The following is a 25,643-nucleotide window of genomic DNA, read 5'->3' on the forward strand; positions in this document are numbered from 1 at the left end:
TAAAATAGATTAAATTACACTGATGTTTCTCCATAAATAACGGCTGGAGAGTAACAGGTTGGATGACACATGAGGTTTAACTGTTGGAAGCACAGTGAGGTGTGTGTGTGTGTGTGTGAGACGGTGGTCATGTGACCTCTCCATTCACCACACTCATAACGGCTGATTAGTGGACGACACACACTCCTCTGTCTATCAGTCTCTCGTTCAGGGAATAACTTCAAGCTGCCGATGGAAAACACTGAATGGTAAGTCAAGTTGAACACTAACAGTCTCATTTCCCCTCGGTAACAACGATCCGCCATTCGATTCTGCGGTTTACAAAGCAAAACAAATGACAATCATACTGTGAAGCTTTAAAGTCGACATGAAACGACAACCAGCAACTCGTTTACTTTATTAATGTGACGTATTTTCCAGAGTGAAACAGAATCATTATTCACCATTATTATTGCATTTTTCTTAATGTTTTAGCAGGCTGAATAACCTACGATAGTCTAAAACAATGATTAAATAGTTATTTGACTATTGGTAAACATCTTGATGTGATGTCAGATGAATAGTTATTTCAGATATTGTGCAATTGCAAAATGTTTATAATTAGACCAAGAGTAGTTTTGATTATAATGTTCAAAACATCTATTTTTATAAACGTTTAAAAAGCTTTTTTTGTTGGTTATGCGAACGTCAAGGGAACATTCGAATTAGAATTTTTCAAACATTATAGGAAAGTTACTTTTGAATGTTCTCTGAACATTCTAAAACAAGTAGCAACATTTAAAAAATGTTACAGTAACGTCCAACTTTGAACGAACGTTCTATTAATGTTACTAGAAGAACGTTTGTTTAAAATTCAGAAAGAATGTTGCATTTTAGTGTTTAAAAAATGCTAGATAAATGTCCAACTGAAGTGTTTATGAACAATGTATAAATAATGTTTTTACGCTAATATTTTGAGAGACCAGAGAACCTTGAACAAATGTTCTGTTAACGTTACTGGAAGGTTCTTATAACGTTACTAGAATAAGTGTGCTTGAGAAAACATTGCCAGGATGTTCTGCACACATTTGCTTCATCTCATGTTGACTTTAAAGCACCTATCGCTGTCGTCCAGGTTTAAATAAGTTACAGTAAATTCACTCAGCCGTTCCTGTGTGAAATCAACAACTACAAATCAGTTTGTTCATTAGTAGATCTACACGACAGGTAAAGGTGACTCAAGTAGTACAGTATAAATGGCATCGAAAACGAATGCGTTTAAAGCACAGCCAAAATTACAGTTTTTTCACATTTGCTGAAAAAGAGTAAGTGCTTTTCTACATACAAACACCGATATTTTTGGCAAACGTACAAACGAATCGAACACGCATCTGCAGGCGACGCTCCGCTCAGTGTTGATCGTGAAATCAGTTTTGGTTGTGAGTACGAAACGCCTAACCTGAATACGGAGAATAATGCACGTGTTCCTGTGCGACGCACCACTGAAAACTCAGCTGTACCGGAAGAACAACATAAAAGAAAAGCAAATCAACAAAAAAGAAGCACAACAATACGAGTGGATCACCATCTGTGTGGCCTAACAGCATACTGTACAAAGTTCAGGACATTCTCTCAGAATGGGATGTTTGTCTTTGCTCTGCGCTGAAAATAGAGCAGCTTCTTCTAGTTCTCAGTTGCAGCGTAAGCGAATCGGCTCCGCCCATCTGCCTGTCAATCAGTTGTAAGACACGCCCACTAGTGGCCGTCGGCATGCTCGTCTGAAGATCCTGCGTTGTGGATCCAGTCCGCGATGATCAAAGCCATGCTGCTGATCATCACCATGATTCCCATGATGAGGAACAAAGTGGCCTGAGAAGAAGGAGAGTGTGATGAGACATACGGAGTCGATCGCAGGTCAAGAACACACATGTTCGGTCAGATCGTGTCTTACCCCGATCTTCTGGATTGACTTCATGGACTCCTTCTTCACCAGTTTAATATAGAAGGCCGAGGGAAGGATGAAGATCAGCATAGCAGCAGCGGACGCACCTGCACAGAGACGAAAAAACATTTGAATTAAAAAAAATGAACTGAAATAAATTTGAAAAAATATTGTTAAAAATGTTTTTATTAAAAACTTAAATATAAATATAAAAAAAAAAAATGTAAGCTTATTTTATTTCAGTTTGTGGACAAGGTAACATTTCTAATTTATTACTACTAAAATAACTAAAACTAAAATAATAATTAATAAAACTATAAATACATTATTAAATGAAATCAAATCAAATATTTAAAACTTGAATCTAAAATAATAATTTTATTTCACTTTGTTGACAAGGCAACATTTCTCATTTTTGTTTACTAAAAAGTATATGACAAAAACACAACAAAATTACTTAAACTCAACTGAAAATAAAATAAAATCAGAAGATATAAAAATATAAACATTCAAAATATTAATAAAATCTATAATAGTATATTAATGATGCTAAACGTGTATAATGCAGTTCAGAGGTTACATATTAATGTTTTAAATTAAAATTGAGAATATTGAAATATGAAATTACTACAAAAAAAAACTAAGTATGAAATTACAATAATACTGCCACACATCACTTCCTGTGTCACACCCACCGATGAATCCGAAAATGTCTCTGATGGTGGGAACGAAGATGACGAGGATGTTGACGCAGACGAGCAGAGCGACGGTGATGCAGATGTGACGCGGCCAGCTGAAGTCTTTAGAGGCGCCTAGCAGCTGGTTGACTGAGGTGCGGATCTGAAACGTTAAAAAACAAACGTTTGGTCAACACTCCTGCAACGTTTACGTACGTTTCCAGGCCTGTAAATGTGCTGGAATACTCACTGGGAAGAGAACCACGGGCACCGTCAGAGTCACGGCGGTCAGGACGGCAAAACGCACGATCAGAAGCACCACGTCAAAGCTGTAGACCTTGGAGTAAGTGTGCAGCAGCTCAGGTTCAACGGCCTCTGCGGAATAAAAAACACAGTCTTTAGACTTACTATAGAATTTAAGTGCTATTTCAGTCCATTGAGATAATATCCCAGCTAATAAAACATTCGTCCAAGTTATCTGGTCTTTATAATGTTCTCAATACATTGTGTACGGAACTTTTTTTTCTCGTTCGCCTGACATTTTTTAAATGTTAAATGTCGTTTTAGAATGTTCAGAGAACATTTAAAAGTAACATGATCAAAATGATCAAATGGAATGTTCCCTTAACTTGTGCATAATCAAGGATAAACGTTCAGAGAACATTCAGAAATAACATTTTCATAACTTATTAGTAAATTAGCAAAATGTTCTTTTTGTTTTTTCAAGTAACAAACATGTTTTTAAGGTTTAGTTTTAGTTGGTGAAAAACACATTTTATTGTCCACAGATTCGCTGTAACTTTGTCCTGCACATCAAACAAACCATCCCACAAAAATGTTTATTTTCCCTTCGCTGAGTCTGACAAATCCCTGCGTTGCATAATTTTTTCCTGTCGTAACATTATGTAACGTAAAAACATCAAACATGATGTTCTATTCCTGCTGCGGCAAACAGCTGAACACCTCTGACTCTTTCCCAAAACTTGTGAAACCGTCCGGAGCCATGAAGAGATTCAACGCTGGCTTTCTGCCGGCTCAATCCGGTGCGCTCTAACAAACACACCTCCGTTTAAAACAAACACTGCCTCGCTGTATATTTCAACCTGGCATTGGACTATAACATGTGTCGTAACGTGTTTGGAAGACTTTCAGGCTCTGATGTGGTTGTGCGTCTGCATTTTGCTCACCGTTGAAGGTCAGATATCCGAACAGAGCAGCCAACAGATACATGATAAACATTCCCAGGAACGAGACATTTGCAACGTTCTGCATCTTTCTTCTGGAACGACTGCAGATAGAAAGTCAGAGAAAGAGTTAGTTAGTATAGCAAGGTTGAACTCACAAAATGCAACTTCTAGCGATGAAGCATTTTATATTAAAGCATTAAAGTCGCACTCACTCTTTGAGCTCCTCGTACATGGGCAGAATAGCCGGGTGGCACACAAACGCAAAGGTCAGAATGGGCACGGCATACACAGTCTAAGATAAAACAATAAAGTTAGACCACCACACACTCCTTTCTCTCGAATGTAAATATCCTAATGCAAATAACCATCTCGCACCTGTGAGTTGAAGATGAAGTACTTGGGTTTGCAGCACTCTTCATCTGTAGTGTTGACCTGTGGCCGAGAGACGTTCACTGTGATGTTAATGAAGTTCTCCGGTAACGGACAGGGGATCTGGAACTTCTTGTAGATCACCTGAAGAACAACAGCAGGAGGAATCGTCTCATCAGAATAACAATAGCAGCTGGAATGACACTCTAGATTTCATTTGCATATTTATTTCTATGTTAAACGAGCAATTTAAGGCGAATATGTCAGTACTCACCACAATAACGAAGAACACCATGCACAACAAGGAGAACCCACTAGTGTACCCCAGATAACCTGAAACACAAATCTTGAGGATCAGCACAAAAGTCATTCTATATTTCATTTTTCAAAAAATTTTATTATATTTATTTATAGATTTTTTTTTTTTTTTACAGACGATTTCATAATAATAATGTATTAATAATGATTGTATTTATTATTTTACTCATAACTTCCACAAACTCATTGTTTCTTATTTTATATATTTAAAAAAATGAATACTTTAATAGCAATAATAGTAATAAATAATTATAATAATAATATTTGCATTGAATATTTTATTAATAATTGTATTTATTTTTTATTAACATGAACGCTGTCACATTTCTTTGCTTTCTTTAATTTTATTACAGTCATTTGTATAACAATTTAATTTATTTATAATTTTATAATATTAGAATAACAAAAATAATTAGAAAAATGTTAATTGTAATACTACTTTTATGTAATAATCTATTATTTATTATGATTGAGCCTCATATATTACATAAATAATTTTTCTAAAACTGTATTACTTCTATTTTTATCATTTTATTTATTAATCTAAAAAATATTATAAAGAATATGAAGCATATATTACTGTATTTTATGCTTTTACAGAGAATGGGCTCAATTGTCTGTGTGCAAAATATAGTTTATTATTTTGGGGTATACTTTTATTATTTTGCCCTTCATTTGGGAACACTTACCCAGGTTTTTAAGCAGCGAGAGCGGCAGTATGATAGTTAAAGTGACGATCAGCACCAGATAATCTCCGTTAGTGTACCACGCACTGGAAAAAACACCACAGACATCGATATTAGCATGCTGAGGAAATAACACGCAGCTGTTCTGCAACATCCTGTTTTACAAACACAAAACTCTAGAGCGTGTTTCAGTTTTGTCATGTAGCTTTGTGTGCAGGGGCTCCATGTAGGGGCCTGAATCTTTGATGTCAGTGTTTGTTGCATTAGGTCACTGTCACAAAGCTCTCAATCGACGTCTTTGAACAGACGTTCAGACCCCCACTGAACGGACAGCTGTACAATGAAGCGCTCACACTGTTCTACACAGAGCTGGAAAACATTCCAGTACAACACAACAACATCGGCCTGTGCTGTCAGTCCTCGCACAGCTCCAGACATCATCTAAGAGCCGGACCGATGCACATACGTGATGGCAATCAATGAAATCTTACTTGTCGTTAATGTCCAAGAAGGCTTTAATGACGATGGGCAGCTCGTACTTCACAATGTAGAGGTAGCTTGCCATAGCTGGGATTGAAAGAGAGTTTGAAAACACTTTAGCGCCTTAAAACAAACCAAAGTATCACACATTCACAAGTAACAAGTTTAGGTTATAAAAACGTTGTGGAACATGGTTTTGAAATGTTTCTAAAATGTTGAAATGCCTGATTATAACGTTATTTAAGGCTGACAAAGCGTTTCTTACAATGCTCTATTAACTCTATTTTCGCTGAAAATAAAATGTTATTTAAATGTTTATTTTTAAAGTTCTAAAACATTAGAAAATCCAGTTTTCTTGTCGTAAATATAAAGTCATTTAAAGGTTACAAAAACGTTTCTTGCACCATTCTACTAACTTTATTTTCACAGGAAAAATAACATTATTTGAACGTTTATTTTTCATATTCTAAGAATGTTTTAATGTCCAGTTTTTCTGATGCAATTATAATGTTATCTAAAGGTTCAACATTCTACTAACTTTATTTTCACCTGAAATATAACATGATCTCTTATTTTTAATATTCTAAACTGTTTTAATGTCCAGTTTTCTTGATGCAATTACAGTGTTATTTAAAGGTTACAGGTTTGTTTCTTGCAGCATTTTACCAACTTCATTTTTACCCAAAATATAACATTATTTCAATGTTTATTTTTAATATTCTAAAATGTCAAAACACTGAGTTTTCTTGTCATGATTATAACATTATTTAAAGTTTACAAAAACGTTTCTTGCAACATTCTACTATTTTTTTCACCCAAAATATATCATTATTTGAACATTTATGTTTAATGTTTGAAGACCGTTAAAATGCAAATGTTTTCTTGTTTTGATTATATTGTTATTTAAAGGTTCTAAAAATTCTTTATCTTTATCAATTACATTTTTTTTAAATGTTTCTATATTCTAAAACTTCTAAAAATGTCTAGTTTTCATGTTGTGATTAAAGGTTACAAAAACATTTCTCAGAATGTTCAGCAACTACAAAAGTACTCTCAGCATTACGAGATTATTAATAAAGTTACAAGAACGTTCCATAAACATTCCTTTAAGAACACTTTGTCCTCACATTGATGAAAAACGTTCCCTGATTCACATTACTAGTCGTACCTCCAAAGTTTTGCATGGTGATAGAGCAGGACGCTGCCAGTTTGCCGGGAATCCCGAAGGCCTTGTACCCCAGCTGTTCGTACACCAGAGAACCTGGACGGAGGGGGCAGAGCATTAAAACTTATACTTATCACGGTTAAAAATAGAAACATAGTCACACAGAGAGAATCTAACCTCCTTCGTTGGCCGTTTTGAGCAGCAAATGGACTGAGTAGAGGGAGAAAATGGCCACGGCGACCAGCAGGATCCTGCAGAAATGAACAATACACAGTCTGAATTATTAAAATCGCTTTCAAACTCTCTCATGGGTTGCAGTGCTCTCTTTAACCACCAAACGTTAAAGTCAACATGAAGCATTTACATATGAAAAACTGCGCTTTCATTGGAGATTACGATGGACAAACTGTGCACAGAAAGTCCAGGAATATGCATTAAGAAAAACAGAAAGCTCTTGTTGACTTTCAGTGTTAGACAAGATGACCTCAAGCATTTTCTCGCCTGACAACTGGACATAATTGACTATCTGTAATGAGTCACGGTACGAACACGCACACAAACACACACGTGTTCATAATAGAGGGAGGTGACTATGGATTAGACGTGATTATATTCTCACACACTCATTCATTCCACTGTCTGGAGCTGGCTTGATCCCGTTATAACCTGCCTGACCTTCAGTAGATTTCCACTTCACATGCCTGGAGTTTACGGTCACATCTTTGCTATTTAACCCATTCCTCGACCGCACAGTAAAGGTTTTCTGACTCAAAGCAATGCACTGACTCAAATTCTGGTTTCAAATCATTAGGATTTTACTGTGCACACTGGAAATCCCGTTTCAGTTGCGTAAGAAGTCATACTTTGATGGACTCCTGGAGATTTGGCATCCGGACAGACTTGATTTTAAAAATGCAGCACTGCTCCACCTGCAAAACCTTTACATAACCGGCAGAAACTCCTCTATCACCAGATTAACACGTACGACTTTGTTTGTTAACACTAAGAAGAAGCACGACTTGCATTTACTTCCTTCACCAGAGACTGACTGCAGCAGATTTACACCGAACAGAATCTGGGGCATATTGCTGTACTCATTAACTCATCCTAATCAGGTAATTAGCAGTCGTGTAAATCGGGGACGCTTGTGTACATTGTGTTCATAGATTACAAAAGCCCTAAATTCACTGCTAACTCTTTTAAAACTGGAAAAGTTGGGTGGTATCAGCTCATGCAAATGTGCATGTAAAGTTTTTGGCAGCACGGATATATAAAGAAGCACCTCGATACTCACACAAACATGGCGATGCCAGTGTTGGCCATGGCATAGGCAAGTCCCAGGATTCCACTTCCCATGATGGCATTGCCCAAGTTAAACACCGACATACCAAACGACGCCGAACCAGAGCTCTGAAAAACAGGAACAATGAGATTTATACGTGTAAAACGGCTGATGAAACCTCTCACACCAGATCAACCACTTACATATTCAGCTTCATATTTCTTCTTCCCCAGTTGGTGGTCAGTGAGGAAGTTCTGGCTTTCCGCATCCACGTCGGTATATTGCATTCTGTAACCACACCATCAGTGCATTAGATCAACATAAGAGAAGATTTACTAACTAATAGTGACTCGTCTAGGTCAAATGAAGCAGGTTTTACCCGTTGAGGGGGGCTTTGGAGTCCTGATAACTTGTGTACTCGTTGCTGTTGGAACTGCAGCTGTCTATGTCTGGAGCGATGTTCAAACGACTCATCTTTGTATTTGCTTGGGCTTTGCTCATTCTGTAATGTAAAACAAGTTTATTAGTTTAATATAACCTAAAGAAAGAGTTGCAAGCATTCTACCTCCTTTACTGAAACATCTTGATTGTAGTCTAATTATAATTTGGGTGTTCTTGTCTCAAAACCAGAAATACCCAAACTGGTTATTTGACAGTCGATCGCGTGTCCCCAGAAATCTTTGAAGGACTGTCAATGTGCACACCATCGTTTTAAAAAGTGCATGTTCACACATTGCTCAGCAGAGCCGTGCATCAGCTCCACAAACAGGCATCGGGTCATGTGACCCAAAATATGACGTTATTTTTAATAGTCTAATAATGTTAAAATGTCCTTAAGGATAGGTTTGTCAAACTATTTTACTCAACGTTCCTCAAGCGAGAAACACGTCGCACTTTAAGTTTATTAGTTAAATATTACGTAAACGAAGATTTGAAAGCATTTTACCTCAAATTAATTATTATTATTAAATATTCTAAATGTTAAAATGACTAAATGGTTATTCTAGCATTGTTATAGGCCTCCTGCATTCTGTAAACACACCAGTGCATTAGATCTAGATCTAGAAGGGATGATTTAGTCACTACTAGTGACTCGTCTAGATCAAATGAAAGTGTTATCCATTGAGGGAGACTCTGGTGAGATAGTCCTGAGAGCTTCTGAACTCATTTCTGTTGTGACTGCTGCTGTCCATGTCTGGAGCGTATTCAAAACGACTCATCTTTTTATTTGCAGGGGCTTTGTTTATTCTGTAATGTAAAACAATTAAATAGTCTCCTTATTATGCAAGGATTTAGGTTTTGCATAACCATTATAGTGAAAAATTGGGTATTTTGGGGGGGACATACACACCTATGAGGCTTTAATTTGGTGTTTTGTGAAAGAGATATGACTGATAGGCTACTGTTTACCAACATTCACTCTTTTCTATGTAGCTGATAAACTGGTGAGTCTCTAAAGACCAACAACAGCATTGCAGAAACATCTTTACATAAGAGGAAACAATGGCGTTCATTGGAAAATATTTGAATGAGTTACTGGAAGTTCCTCAAGATTGAAACACTTTTGCATGTTAAGATGATTAGTTAAATATAGCCTAAACAAAGATTTGCACGCATTTGACCTTAACTATGCTATGCAAACATTTTTTTTTTCATAAAGCAGAAAATGTAAAGCAATCTCCATAATGGTTATTTGACAATCGATAGCGTCTCCAGAAATCTGTGAAGGTTTGTCGATGCGCGCTCCTGCGGTTTAGCAAACGCGCGGAGCCGCGCCTCAGCAAATCGGGGATCAGGTCACGTGACCCAGAGAGGGCTGAGTGGAAAATTACAAACCGGCACCGACAACAGACCTGCATCCGCCGCATCGTCATCAAGTATTAATACAGGCATCTCTTCAGTCTATATTTATATATTCGGAACAAAACTGAGCTGAACATAACCAATTAAGGTATTTATTCCTGTTGGGTGACTCGTTTAATGTATTTAATCAGATTCTGATGACCATTTTAGACCGTGACAAGGAAACTTACGTATTAAATGTCCGTTTCAAACCACGTGAACAATTGTATAACCTAAAATAATAATAATAACACTGATAAAATAAAAACATATGCATATGCTCAGTGTGTGAAGGATACGCCCCCGCTTTTATCAACAAGCACCGGAAAAAAATCAAACAACGCCAATAAAACCCGTTAAATCACCTCATTTAATATATCCAGCCTTTTCTAAAATATCAGTATTTCAGATCATTAGATGAGTGTGTTTGATTAACGAATGTATCCTTTTGAACGGATTTATGGAAATATGATGAAACACGAATGAGTCACGCCGAGACAAACCGACTCTAAATGAATCAAATAAAGCAATGAAATAAACGCCAAGAACAGTGCAACCAGCTTAAAACCAGGTCAGGGAATCATAACTGTTCTGAAACATTAAATAACGTCAAACCGGGATGAAATCTTACCTCAAGAATAATAAAAAAAAGACAAATCCGTTTCTTCAGCTGTTAATGGAAAAAATGAGCAAAGGCTCCCAAAACCAATAACGATTGATCCTTCAAAAATATACCGTGGTAGACAATAAATAAATATCCTACAATTATTAAATTATGTTAAACATAAATAGAAACACTGTAATACTAAAACCCTATAATCTGTAAGATTAATATTAATGTTAGAGATGTCCTCTGGGCGCGTCCGGTATCACAGTCGTGCTCTGATGCTGCTGAGGTTGGTTTATATTCGCATTGCATCAGCCGCGGACACTCGTGGGCGGAGCCTCTGACGCGACTGTATACAAACAGACCTGCCTTGACCCAGACGAGAGAGACTCTCCCAGCCTCATGAAGGCGTCCACAGCCTGCTTCCTGCTCACAAGAAATACAGATGAAACCTTTAATATCACAGCTGTGTCTCCCAAACAGCACTGAGAGCAAATGGAGACTGTTTCCTGAGCTAAAGACCAGAGTAATCTCGCATTACAGGTACATTAATCTCCAATGTCTCATCAGAAGTTCTCAAAAATAAAGGTTCCAAAGAACATTTCAGCGATCAGTTCTTAAAGTTCTTTTTTTTGCATCAATGGTTCCATGAAGAACATGTTTTCCATGTCACAAAAGGTTCTTTTCTGTCCACTGAAAGGTTCTTTGAGAAACAAAAATGGTTCTTCTATGCATCACTGTGAAAATTTCTAATTTTTTCACTTTATTTTTAAGATTTTAGGGATGTTAAAGGCTCTTCCCCTTAAAATTAACCATGGTTTTACTACAAATAAAACAAAAAAAATATGGTTAAGTCATGGTTTTACTACACAAACCATGGTAATGGTTATCAATACCCCCAAAAAACAACTAAGTTTACTTAAGATCAGCATCTAAACAATAACATATTCCTCTGTGGTAAATCTCGGTTTTGTGTCGAACAATTTGACTTCAGAAGAACCACAGATATAGACCACAACCCACCCTGTGCCCTATTTTAAGCGAGGAAATATTATAGAAGTTGCCTTATATTGCTCAGGAGAGGTAACAAAGTTCTCGGGTATGAATTAGCAATCACTTTTGTCTCAGAAGTTCCTCCTAAATAATGTAGATTGTGAGATTATTTGGAGGAAAACACTTTATTTGTGTCTGCTGAGATGTCAAAGACAATGACTTCTCCATGACAGTGAATAAGATCATGGGACCACATGACTATGAGAGAAGCTGTGAGGAACAAAAGGATGAATTTTACAAAAAGAGGAATTTCTGAGATGACGTTAGACACAAGTGACAGATTAAACGAGTCGGGAATGAGTGCGGCCCCACACTGGGAGAGCATGCTTGGTTTTGAGTCACAGCAGACAAGGGCAGCGAATCGAGTTTGTTGTTTCTTTCGCTCCCAGCATAACTTAAACGAATCACTCGCCTGACCACCTTCGCACAGAAGTTATTCGTCACCCCCCGATCGGCCAAATCCCCCAGTGGAAGTGGAGCAGGGCCGTACGGGACTCTGGTCTACGGTGCTTTACCCTCGGATTAAAGGCCACTGCAGCCTCTGAGCTGGAGTTCACAAAAGAACACGGATGCTGGAATGTCTGACCTATTGAAACAGGCCGTGGGGCCCCAGGCGACGCCCCGATTCCATAGGTAAGACTGGATCAACAAAAGCATTTTTCTGTCTCCACACTGTGTGAAAAACGGATGGAAGAAATCCCAGCTCTGCCTTTGAAAGTAGTAGCATCCATGGAGAAATGACACTCTTTAAATGGGGGAAACCATCAGATGCATTATCTGAAGATACAGATTTTCAGTTCATTCATTCAAATAACACCATTGGAATATTTCTGAAGGAATGGTTTCTGATTCTATAATGATCTTCTGTGCCATATTTTAGTGAATAAATGCTTTCACCCGCCAATCCATTGGAAACATATGGATTTCTGAAGGAATTGTTTCTTAAATATGGTCTCAAAATGTTCTGCAGTGCCATATTTTAGTGAATAAATGCATTCACCTACCAATTCAATGGAAATATCGTAATCACTAAAATAATTGTTTCTGAAGATATGCTTTAAAATAGTTTTTCAGGCCATATTTTATTGAAAAAAGCTTTTACCTTCCAATCCATTGGAAATATCTTGATTTCTGAAGGAATGGTTTCTGAAAATGTGCTCTCAAAATGTTCTTTAGTGCCATACTTTATTGAACAAATGCTTTCACCTACAAATTCATTGGAATTAGCTTGATTTCTGAAGGAATGGTTTCTGAAATGTAGTTTCATAATGTTCTTCTGTACCATATTTTAGTGAATAAATGCTTTCAACTGTCAATCCATTGGAAATATATTGATTTCTGAAGGAATTGTTTCATAAATATGGTCTCAAAATCTTAATTGAACAAATGCTTTTACCTTCCTAGATCATTAATAATGCAGAACAAAAGTATGTGAACCTTCTTTGGAAAACAAAACCTTTTGAAAAAATAAGTGTCGATGACATGAATTTTAAGTTTAAGGGGAAAATACCAATGTAAGAGAAATTGAATGTTACCAAAATGTTCTTTTGGATCTCATCTGTCCAAAGAATATTTTTCCAGTACAGTTTCAGAACATCCTGGAAAGTCTCCTGCAAACTTGAGATGGGCAACAATGTTTTGTTTCTGGAAACCAGTGCTTTTTTTCTGTGATAGCCCCCCATGAACACAGATTTGTCAGTGTTTTTCTTACGCTAGACTGGTGTTATCATGTGTTTGGATATCTTAATCTTTCGCTGTCATCCTATGGTTCTATGTCACTTGTTTGAGGTTTTTACAGTTTACCCTCACATCGATCTTTGTAGGGCGTCTTGTCCCAGAGAGAGGTGTACTGGTGCTGAATTTCTTCCTTTAGTAAACTATCTGCCTGAAAGTGGACTAAAGGAGGCCCAATTATATCTGCAAACCCTTACAGCCTTCTGAACTGGTTCACCTCTTCTTCTAAATACTTGGATCACAGTGAATTTAGCTGAAAAAAGCAGGTAACCGAAATGTTTAGTGTGTGAAAGGGCAAACTAAACCCATGGCTTTCTTCTGAGCTGCAGCTGGTCTTGACAGTAAATTAAACGTTGCTCTGTAAATACTCAAGGGAGCTTCTGTTTACTCAATCGTTTACACAGGTTCGTGGCTGATTTCTTTAATTAGACCGGTCCAAATTAACCTTTTTACAATCTTTTCAAATCATCAGTTAAATTAAAGAGTTTATTTCATTCTGTAAACGCTACACTTAAAAATAAAGGTTCTTTACGGGCACTGATGGTTCCTAAAATAATTTTTAACATCTATGGAATCTTTTCATTCCACAAAAGGTTCTTTAGATTTTTTAAATGTTCTTTACAGTAAGAATTTTTTTTCTTTTGAGAAAAGGGGAACAAAAAAAAGAACAAAAAAAAACATTTTTGGAACCTTTATTATTATTATTATTATTAAAATGACATTTATAACTCTTATTTTTAGTTCTTTTGTTGTTTAGGAATAATAGCAACTACTTCACTTCACCACAACTGGGTGAACCAGACTTTGGTACACCTAATAGGTATCATTGATATGTAAATGTCAGTGGGCAGATGTAAATTTCATAGCCAGATGTTCTTGCAGATAGTTACAATACAATAGGCCTTTAAGACTTAAAGCTACAGTATATTTTAGTAGTTATATATATATATAGGTGCAAAAGCCTCTAAGTTGGTCTGACTTTTTTAGTTTTTTTTTGTTTAAATGACCATTTCTTTCTGGCTACTATGTATAGTAAGTACTGGTACTTCTGAATGGGTTGAGGCTGGGATTTAACGCATGTGTGGAGAGCATTCACTCAGTATCGTTATCTCATTTTTGACCAAGATGGCTTTTAGAGGCTTTTGCATTGGAACTCTTCATATATATATATATATATATATAATTTCAGAAGTACCTCAATGATCTAAAATCAAGCCACTGTAAACAATAATGTTGTTTCCACTTTAAAAGTAAACATTCATACTGCCTTAAAATTAATAAAAAATCTAAATTAAGTTTAGTCAACTTGAAATGTGAAGGTGTAACCACTTGGAAAATCCGGGAAAGTTATTGTAAACTATAAAAAAGTGTTAACCTGCAATTGTTACCTTAAAAATCTGTTGATTTAACCCATAAAAAATAGTTTTGTTACATAATTTTAATATAATAACATTTTTACTGTAAGAAAAACAAGTTTATTTAGAGTTATTGTTTTTAGTTTTTTTTTTTTTTCAGTGTAACACCAAATTTTAAGTTGTAAAAGCTAATTGCAACAATCATATGTTATGTTGTGCTGTACAAGCCTAATTCCATTTTCAACATCTTCTTTACTAGTCTGCATGGCAAATGACTTGGAATATCTCCCAGGTAAACTTCAGAACCTGACTACATAGTTGAAATGAAAGGAAAATTAAAATGTAAAGGAAAACAGACAAGAAGAATGTCAGAGGATTTCTTGATGTTCGGATCGCGGGGGTCCGTGAGAGAGAAGACATCTCGCCTGTCTCCCGCAGAGCGGGGCAGAGGTCGGCTCATCTTCCCCCGGCTCCTGGCTCATTCTTATATAATCATTTTATCCCCTCGCATTAAACAAACAGCCGCCCACTGTCCGCACTCATGGGAACCTGCCGAGAGAGTCTGACACGGAGATCACGCTATGCACTTCAACTTCATAATGCCCACCTGCCATTGCTCATAACAGGCCCTGCTGAGGCCATTTGGGTACTTTATGAAATAAAATAAAATGTATGATGTGTGACTATGCTAATTGATGCAATACTGACACATAAAATCCTTGAGAAATTAAATAAAAAGTAGGGCATGGGGGCATTGTACCAGGAAGATGATGGCACACATGTCCTCTTTCTCATGGATTATCATCACTTGTGTCTGTGTTATCATGCTTGCAATGTGTTCAGCTGTGGCAGGAAGCTTCGGTGTGTTTATAACAGAGTTATCAGACCGGAAAACAAACGCTCTTGACACAGACAGTAAGTGAAACGCACATATGCTCATCTGCGTATGAAACCGTGCAGAGGAGCTCAATGCATTTGACACTGATTGCTCTAGATGTGTCTGCATGTGTGTTTCTGAACAACTGCAAGCCAAGTTCTACAGAGCAAGATGAGACTGATATATTTAGGTCATTAGGTTATAAGAGGTTAGCAGAGATACAGTTTAGCATGTGCGATGCTCACAATCGCATCATCAGCATCTGTGACAGTATACATTTCAATGTGTGAAGGTTTGAATCCCTATCGGACAGCGTGCTGGTTCAGGCTGGCTGATGCTGGTTTAACTGGTGGACTCAAATATACAGCAGAGTCATAGCAGCAACACCAAGGTAATGGGGTCGAGTCCCAGGGAATGCACGGACTGTGTATCTTGAATGCAATACAAGTCACTTTGGATAAAAGCGTCTGCTGAATGAAATGGTTTAGGCTAAGACGCTTGTGAGAGAGAGTATTTGGTGAAGGGATCGTTCAGATTGTGTATACAGTGATTCTAGTCAGGATTATAATCATCAATTGAATAATTTTTGTTAACTGAAATAAAGCAGAATCGATATCAAATTTAAATATTGGATTAACAATATTAAACCTTAAAAGTAATATTTAAAAAGAACAAAAACTATTCAAAGTGACAATTAAGCATATTACAAAATCACTACAATTAAAAATAAGAGCTCATTAAAAAATATACATGAGTATATTTATTATATATTATTTGATGTATGTATATGTAAATATTGGATGAAAAACATAAACTACATGAAAACTGAACTAAATTTAAGTCGAAGCACTGGAGATAAATAAAATAAAAATAAATAAATAAATTAGACCTAAATTGTAATATTTAAAAACAACAAAAACTTATCAAAATGACAAAAGGAAGTTTTTTTTTAATTAAAATTAAAACAGTAAATATTAAAGTAAATGCAATATATACATATATATACTGTATAACACTGGTGCTATTGAAGTACATCACCATCACCACGGCCAGGTTGTAACCACTATGAACCATGACATAAATCAAGGGAATTTTCCAGATGAACAGCAGAAATTAGGCGGTGTGAGCGGGGAGGAATAAGGGCATCTTTTGATATGAAGCTTTGGGCCTGTAATCTGCTTACAGATGAAAAAGCTCTGAATTCCTGGACCTGCAGGAGAAGCTGAGATGACCCTCTAAACGGCATCAAAACTTTCCACTAATATTGTAAAAGACAACCCGGATCCGAAGCACATGAACCTGCTGACTTCTAGCGAGAGGTGGGGGACCGGGATTACAGCGGGTCTCCTGGATAAACTGTTCTCACCGGCCCTGCACACTGCACATGAGACCCATAAAACCACAGAGAGCAGAGATGTCCTCTGCATGGATGGACAGGGATGGAGCGTGATTTAATCTCCATGCCAAGCATATTCCCTTAATTCCCACAGGAAATACAGTCTGAATGTCCTTAGAAAACTACAGCTCCGCAGTGTCTCATATACTTCTGTAGGTACGCTTCACAAAGGCGAATAACTCAGATAACAATGCTCTTACCGTTTCCTGCTGAAACATCAGGAAGGAAGTGATGCCCACAGACAGGAAGAACAACACATGCCAGAGCTCTGTGTCACTCTGTTGACATTACATCATATTATTGAAAAAACGAGATGGTCATTAATGTTGTGCAGGCCATTCCATTCTCGCTCTGTTCATCGAAACTGTTGAGTTTGTACAGTAAAGTGGAGCGAGAAGTTCATTCTGAGGAGACTGAACTGTTTCTGACTTTTCATTTGGTTTAGTTCAGTAAAAATCACTAATTAGATCAATTGTTAAACAGTACTGAAGGAGAACAAAGCTATTTATTTTCATGTCAAGACTCATTTATAGAGAGTGAAAAAAATATTAAAGAGAATATTGTATGTTGTTTCCAGCATAAAATATATTAGTCATTATTCACTATTGTACTAATATTTTCTGACACGTTAGAAAATAAGAAATATTTTTTTGATTAAGATAGAAATTATACAAGAAAACAAAAACAGTAATATTAGTACAAAATTGTCATTCATTCCTGGAAACCAAATTCTTATATTTTTCAAATATCTTGTATTTTTAACAGCAACTGTCAATATAACATATAGGGAGGTAATCCCTTCTATATAATTTTAGAATATAAGAGACATTTTTTCTTTTTTTACAATGACCAAGATAAGAATGATAAAACAAAAATATTAATATTAATATGGTTACAAAATTGTTACAATATATGCCATTAATCCTGGAAATGAAATTCTTAAATCTTGTAAATCAAATGTTTTGTATTCTCCTCATTTTTGACAGTGACTATATACAAAATAAAAAATAAATTTAAACTTAAATGTATTTGTATGGAACATTTCATAATAAACAGTGTTCCAAAACAGCTTTAACAAGTTATTGAACAAGCTAAAGGTGTCATTGGCAAGATAAAACTGCCTAAAAAGATGTAAACAGTAACACAAACCTGTTTTACATTTGGAAATGAGATGAGATGAGCACGAAGGACTAGAATATTAAGACATGAGGGTGAAAAACCATCCAAAACATCCTTATGAATGCATAACATTGTCCTAAAATTTTGACTTTGCATTGAACTCAACTATTTTCTTCAAAATATTTTCACTTTCGCCTGAGAGAAACATCTGAGAACACACTGTGTGCAGTTCAGTGTGATTTCTCAAAGTATAGCAACCATGTATTTTCCAATAGCTACTTTTATCAGAGACTGTTTCTGAGCCGTGTCATTTATCTCTGTGTTTGCGAGAGAAATCAGGAAGGTCACAACAAGACGGGCGTCATCGGCTAATAAACGTGGCATCCTACTGACCCAGGTGCTGCACACACAGATAAAAAAGGGCTGTGTTTCATTTTCATCCGAATCACATGACAGCGCAGCTCAGCCCATCCCATCCTTCCCTGTGCATTTGGGAAATTTCCATTCCCTGCTTTGCTTTTCTCAAGGTTACGTTCACAGCCATCCACCAAGCGTCATTCTGCCTCTTTATGTTTTTAAAATTCAATGATCACCCACGGTCCAAAAGCAGACACGATGTTACTATCCCATTACCTACGCAAATGTAAGAAAAGCACCACACTGGGTCACACTTAAGCCTATTATACAGGACTGTGGATTAACTGTCTCTCTCTTCCTGTTAAATGAGGCTAAAGACATGAATGCCTTGATCAGATGCTTACTGTGACATTAAGTGACGGCTTGATCAGGCAGGATTCATCTCGCCTGTATCTCACAATCACATTCTGGGAATCTGAGCACAGGCTGCTGGTTTAAAGGAACAGTTCACCTAAAAATGAACATCATGTCATCGTTTACTCAACCTCAAAACCAGAACTGCTCTTCTCCTTTCAGTGAACGAATAAACAAAAGAACAAATTAAGCTTTCACAGATAAAAAAAAAAATGTTTTCAGTAGCCTATTTCAAGTCTTCTGAAGATAATTCACATACTACCTTTGAGAAACAGAGCCAAATTTAATCTAAATTTCATGTGCGTTTTTGCTTATGAAATCCAGTGTGTTGATATTAGTCACAGATTAGTCAAATGGGTGTAATGTGTCTTGACAATGCTTGTTCAAACATGCAGAACTTGATTGATTGTCCATTTTGGAACTTGTCAGTCCTTTCATTGCAAGGAATGAGTAACATGAACATTCAGCTAACCTGCATCTCCTATGGTTTTCTTTAAAAAATAAATAAATAAAGTCAAAGGTACAGCATTTTTAATTTTTCAAAATTGAGCACTCAAGCAGAGGTTTGCACAGTGAAACACCACTCTTATTGTCTTCATAGAATTTAAGTCATTCGCTCATCTACGAATGTCTTTCTTGACTGAGTTTATGCTTTTTCATGCTTCATTTTTAGTGAGAGGCATGTGCAAAATGATGGTTTTTGTAGTGGCAAAATTCAGCAGAAGCTAAAAAATGTAGGTACGTTGCAAAACGAAGGTGAAACCGCTACGTGAACAACTCCTCGACGATGCAAAATGCATCCAATATACAAGAGAAAGCGTTGATTTGCCGTTTGCCACGTCCCAAAGATAAAAGTTTGTGACTATGACTATAAATGTGACATTGGGTGTTGATCTCATGCGTCACACTTGATCTAAATGATGGGCTGGTGGCCATCTTCAATGCATATGTGCTTGCATTCATAATATTTGTTTGCGTTTGTGGTAATTATGGAGGAACACAATGTACTTTTACACTGGGAAAATGAAAGACTATGGACGGACACGTCTGCAGGTGTTGGTTTCCACTAGAAAGACAACATACATCATACTTGATCGTTTAAAAGTACATTGTGCTGCTCCACGTTAAGCCCAAACACAGATAAATATTACACTGAGTACAGACGCATTTATTATGGCCAGTCTCAGAATGTCAAGAAAATTGGCAACAAAAAACAAATCACTCTAAAAAAGTAATTCAGGGAACCTTTTACCACAACTTAAATAAATGCATGCTTGCAAGTTTAATAAATTATAATTTTAAGATGCAACATTATTTTGTTAAGTTAAGCTGACATAAAATAATGCTGAGTATTACATGATACGGTGTGTAATTTAAACTCTAATTTCTGTGTCAGTTGAATTTCTTTAAAAATTAAGTTGTGGTAACTCAATGAAATTGTCTTGTTAACTTTGGAAATTGGGCAGTGGATTTATTGTTCCCAGCATGCTTTGCATAGGACTGGATAATGAGTTAAAATGAACTGTTATTTTTTAGTGAAGGGAAAGACCAGCTAGTATTTAATTCTGTTATGTTAGACATTTAAAAGAGTTTGAAGAGTTAAAAGAGTAATGTTGCAGTTTTTCTGTTTACCATTGTGCTGAAGAGACCACATCAATGTAAACACTACATTGATTCTATCAGCAATGACTGCTAACTTACAATTAACATTGTACACATTCATGTGGTTTGCAGGTAAACTGTGATGCGAGCACTGCCTCAAATGTTCAAAACACTTTCAGTATCCACTGACTCCACCATTTGCCACGTCATTGGCTTCTTTCCACTGTCAATAGGCAATTAATTTGAAAATCAAAGACAATAGTTTGCTGTTCTGGGACACTATGAACTATGACATTGTGTTGGTCGTCATACTTGATCTAAATGATGGACTGGTGGCCATCTTCAATGCATCTGTACTTGATTTAATACTTGTTTGAGTTTGGGGTTATTATTTAGGAACACAACATCCTTTTACAACGGGAACACGTAGGCAGATCCACTACCAGAAAGACAACGTGCAACATATTTGATCATTTAGTGTAAAAATACATTGTGTTCCTCCACGTTAACCACAAAAACAAATACATTTACACTTGCATTTATAACAGCCATCAGCCCAGGAATGCATGAAATTGATGGAAATTCCTACTGGAGATCAAAAGTACACTAAATCAAATTGTGACATGGACTAAAATCTGTAAATATTAAAGCTCAACTATTTAAATATGAAGTCTGTATGTTGTGCATAAGCAGTGTTTCACCAACTACACAAACTCAAAGACGCCTGTCGCTTCTCTGAGAGTCACTTCACATGCATACAAAAACTCAAAAGACTTCAAAGTATAACTGGAATAAATTATGACAGAAATATACTACTACTGTACAATAGAATGTGCTTAATAAATAATAACAATAATACTTATGCAATATTAAAATATTGTACTGTAAAATGATCTGATTACATTTTAAAAGATGAATTAAATTATAGGTTAAATACATTTTATGAATGTATTAGATTACCACTGTTTTTGATTTTTAAAAATGTTAAATTATTAGTTTCATTGATTTAATTGATCCTTTTTGATTATTCAGGTTTATTAAAACCATTAACATTCATGTTAAAATGTAAAAATTAAACAGTAAACATGGAATTTGTGAAGAAATAAAGCAGGTTTCACCTTATAACATGCTGTGTAGCGTTATTTATATGATAACATTAGACTTCAACTTAAGCTATACTTCTAGTTTGAATCATTTAAACATGCCTTTGTGGATTTTGCAACAAAAATAGACTCAAAAATCATGCTCTTACATGATAACATAGGCACCGGAACAAAATATGTGCTGCTTATGTATCTAGACTAGTGTGCAATGGGCCTTACAGAGTTGTGATTTACCTCTTTATGAGTATTTGTGACTATTTCAGAATGATGAAGTAATTTTACACTTGACTGTCAGAGGTTTGATTGATGTGTTTCATGCACGGGTGCCAAGTGAGGCTTTAACCCTCTAGCACAGGTGTGAGTTATTAACATGGTTACCTAAACGGAGTTTCCAAAAAGAGCTGAGAAACGCAGAGAAGTCACAGGTCACCGTCATGGGGAGTATTACTGTTGCTCATCACGCAGCGTTTGTGCTCCAGATGTGAATGAGTCCTCGAACCACGGGTCTTGCTGAGGAGAGGTGTGCTGTTACTTTACTAAGTGATCAGATGCACAATAAAATACATTAAATATTGCATTACACCAGGGTTTGCCAAATTGATCTTAATGTAAGAACTGCAGTAGGTTGTGAGTTGATAAAAGCTAATAATTAATCAAATCATAAAAATGTACAATAAAAATCATTTAAACCCTTGAACACTAAAAATATTAATATTTTGTTTATCTGCATGTCAATGTGACCATTAACAGACATCAGAGAACTGTAAACATGAGAATGTGTTATTAAATTATTTGAAATATTAACTTCCTCAGAGACATTTCAAGTATAGCCTATTTTTTTAAGGGGTTCAGCTGACAAAACGTTTGCAAATCCTTCCATTATATGAAGAACCATTAATAAACATGAAAACAACAATGACAGGCCAAAGTCTTGAATGTTTTTGTCCAGACTTCCATTATGAATAATTTACTGCCATTGTGTGAATAATATGGACTCTGCGTGATCCATAAAAAAAGTAACTAATCAGATTATGAGCATTTTTAAATGTAATATCTAATTACAAGATAATATCTAATCCAGATTACATGTAATCAGTTGCTACCCGTGAGTGAAATGAAGATTTACTGTTTTCTGAAAGCATGCTATAGATCTCATTTTGAATGATTTATCCATATGCATGTTTAATTTTTTTAAACAATTTCTATACCCAGTCCAAAACACTGACAAAACAAAACAGAAATATTAAATACCAAGAAATGAATGCTCTGCAGCAATGCTGACGCTCAAAGACAGACTGATGCATGTTAAAATGACATTCAGCTTCATTCAAAAGCTCCTGAATCAAGCTGACACAGCCTTCTGCTGCTCACGTGGCCTGCTGTTACTCTGATGCATTGTTTATGTGGGCTTGAAAGCATGTGTTACCCAGATCATAGTTAAACCTGAGGGTGTGTCTGAGAGAGAGAGAGAGAGAGAGAGAGAGAGAGAGAGAGAGAGCATGAGAGTGCAAGCTTTCCTCATGCATGAAGTTGCTGTGGAGTCAAATCACCTTAGTCATCATGATCAAAGCTGGATTTAGCTTATTTTATGTGGCGTCTCCTGATTCAATTAATCACAATTCATAATTGTTGATTGATTCTCTTTTGCTCCAGGACACAAGTTTCACATTGGTGACACAAAACAGTACCACTATCTTGAAAAACTAAATAAAATTGCCCTACAAGTTCAACATTGAAGTTTATTATTATCATCATCATTAACCACATAGACCAAACAACATGCACAATTATAAACATGATATTGGCCGAACAGTTTTGTTTTTAAAACATCTCCTGAATCTCCTCACTGTCAGTGTTTGTTTAATGTAGTCCAGGTCATTTTAGCTGGCTTGTGTACACATGTTCCACTGACGTGCCCTGTTATATGAGGAAACACATCCTTAAATGACCTCACTCTGGATGTTTAACTCTACATCGACAGCAGGTGGTTGCTAAGGTAATCTAACAGCATCTTTACATGGCCAAGTTAAGGCTGTTCTGTGCCTACTCCGAATTCAGTGTAAAGATGAAATGCTGTATAAAAACCAGACTAAATGTTGGCAAATTTACACTGCAAAGCTGGCACAGAGGTGCTTCTGAAGTGGCATTTAGGTGTCTTTAGACAGACAGTTGTGTTGTGGTTGCCAAGTCAAAAGAGCTCTAGATTTGGCTCGTATATGGGATTTTTTCACCATGGTGAAAATGGTGCAGATCAGTTAGTAAAGTACCAGCACACTCCTCTCAAAATGATTCATGTCTGGAGCACAAACACTGCAGGACATGTTATGTACCAAACCCTGAGTATGAGCAACACTAATTGAGCAAATGAGCTACTGCTATTTGATTCCACTTGAGAAAAACGTTGTCTAATAAAAATGCCAACAGACAGGTGTGGTTATATTTTTATCAAGTGCCACTTCAAGGCACCTGATGTTCTTTACAGGCCTCAGGGCTCTGTTTATGATCATTATTGCATGAATAAAGGTATTGAGTGAACATAATACAGGTGAAGGATATCTATTTCATGTCATAGTAGTGAGGGATTTCTCAGGGCTGTACCACAGTTTTTAAAGGATTTAGCAAAGAAAGCACTCTTAATTGCTACTTCCAGACACGAATCTGCCTTAAATGCAGTTTTCTTTCTTGTGTTGACATCACTTTGAAAGGACATTGGTTATGTCCATTGCTGATGCTTGTTTAGACACGTTCCTAGAGGAATGACCCTGAGATTTCCCTGTTTTCGCTCGAGAGAGTGTTTAATTGAATGTAATGCATGTGTGTGCATTATGAGTCAGCACAATCTCAAAACTTGTTTCTGTGGGCTCTATAATGCTGACGTACTGTTTTGATGCTGAGACATCAGAAATGCACAGAGAACTGCCGGTCAGTTCATATTTGTGCAGTTTTTGCTTTAACAGAGCATCTTTTCTCTGATGAAGTGTTGTCTTATTTCTCTGTACATCGACTGATGCTTTTGACTTTAATAAACATGATCATCTTTAGGATGGCCTTATAAGACATAAAGCGGATTACAAAACATTATTAGAACTTTCTTGCTCACATTCTCTACCATCTGGCTAATGCTTAGCTTTCATTTCCTCATGCCAACACACATACCAACAAACCAAAGCAGACACTACTTCACATTCTTAACTCAATATTCTGCATTTTTGCCTCAGATCTGACGGGTTTATTGTATAATGAGTGCTGAATGTGTTTATTGTGTGCCGTGTGCCTAGATTAACCCAGTCGAATTCTCAAATGAACATGAGGAAAGACTCTGAAATGTAGTTTCACATGAGGCTTGGGTTTTGTTTTAGCGTGTTTCTTCTGCAAGAAAATTGCCATGACTTGCTTGTTTGGTAAATCAATTGTAGGCCTATATTTATTCTATTATATATGCATGTAAAAAAATTGTGAAATTATAAAAAAAAATGTAGTTTTCCACAATTTCAATAGAAAATATACATGTATATTATTTACATAATTTATATATATTTTTTAATTTTCAATTAGTTTAATTTGTACTAAAAGAGCTAAAACAAAAACTATATATATATATATAACTATTAAAACAATAAAATTGATAAATACATAAAATATTGATACATTATAATTGTATTTCAAATATACTAAAATAACACAGATTTAATCTGATAATACTATTAAATGTTATGAATCAATTCTATTTTCACATTTGCTTGAAACATGAACACTGCATCAAATGTTCACACAGACTGAAATGAGCATCATCCTGAGAGTGTAATGCTGTAAAAGCATCTGTCAGTACAGCAGCAGCACAGAGACTCAGACACGCTGGTGACCGGCGGCCAGATGTGCTTGTATGGTGGTCTTATGTAAGCAGATGTTGACATGATTCATGCTGAGCCTGTGACCTGCAATCTGACTGAGAGCTCTCTCTCTCTCACACACACACACACACACACACACACACACACACACACACTGCATTAAACATGAGGTCTGGATCATGTGTGTGTGTTTGCAGCCTGTCAGATCATGTGTTGGTGTGTTTGAGGATCATGACACACTGGTGTTT

At 36.2% G+C, this 25,643-nt stretch overlaps 1 protein-coding gene across 1 annotated transcript; it reads right to left on the reverse strand.

Moving 5' to 3' along the window:
- LOC306861536 (sodium-coupled neutral amino acid symporter 2-like) lies at nt 1-10,837 on the reverse strand. Its single transcript, XM_079403853.1, has 16 exons — nt 10,559-10,837; nt 8,465-8,587; nt 8,289-8,373; nt 8,098-8,213; nt 6,981-7,054; nt 6,807-6,899; nt 5,650-5,725; nt 5,162-5,244; nt 4,429-4,487; nt 4,161-4,298; nt 3,998-4,077; nt 3,786-3,886; nt 2,849-2,973; nt 2,617-2,761; nt 1,931-2,028; nt 1-1,848 (listed from the first exon to the last, which is right to left on the reverse strand). The coding sequence occupies exons 2-16, from the start codon at nt 8,584-8,586 to the stop codon at nt 1,735-1,737; spliced, it is 1,509 nt and encodes a 502-aa protein (XP_079259979.1). The 5' UTR covers nt 8,587; nt 10,559-10,837; the 3' UTR covers nt 1-1,734.
- Between the last annotated feature and the right edge of the window lie 14,806 nt (nt 10,838-25,643).

This window comes from Barbus barbus, assembly GCF_936440315.1.
Source record: "Barbus barbus genome assembly, chromosome: 42".
Classification (NCBI taxonomy): Eukaryota; Metazoa; Chordata; class Actinopteri; order Cypriniformes; family Cyprinidae; genus Barbus; species Barbus barbus.

Coding starts and splice junctions, on each gene's coding strand:
- LOC306861536 (XM_079403853.1), bottom strand. CDS start 8,586: ATGAGCAAAGCCCAAGCAAATACAAAGATGAGTCGTTTGAACATCGCT. Junction 8,374..8,464: donor TCCAAAGCCCCCCTCAACGG/GTAAAACCTGCT, acceptor GTGTGGTTACAG/AATGCAATATACCGACGTGG. Junction 1,849..1,930: donor AGTCAATCCAGAAGATCGGG/GTAAGACACGAT, acceptor CCTTCTTCTCAG/GCCACTTTGTTCCTCATCAT.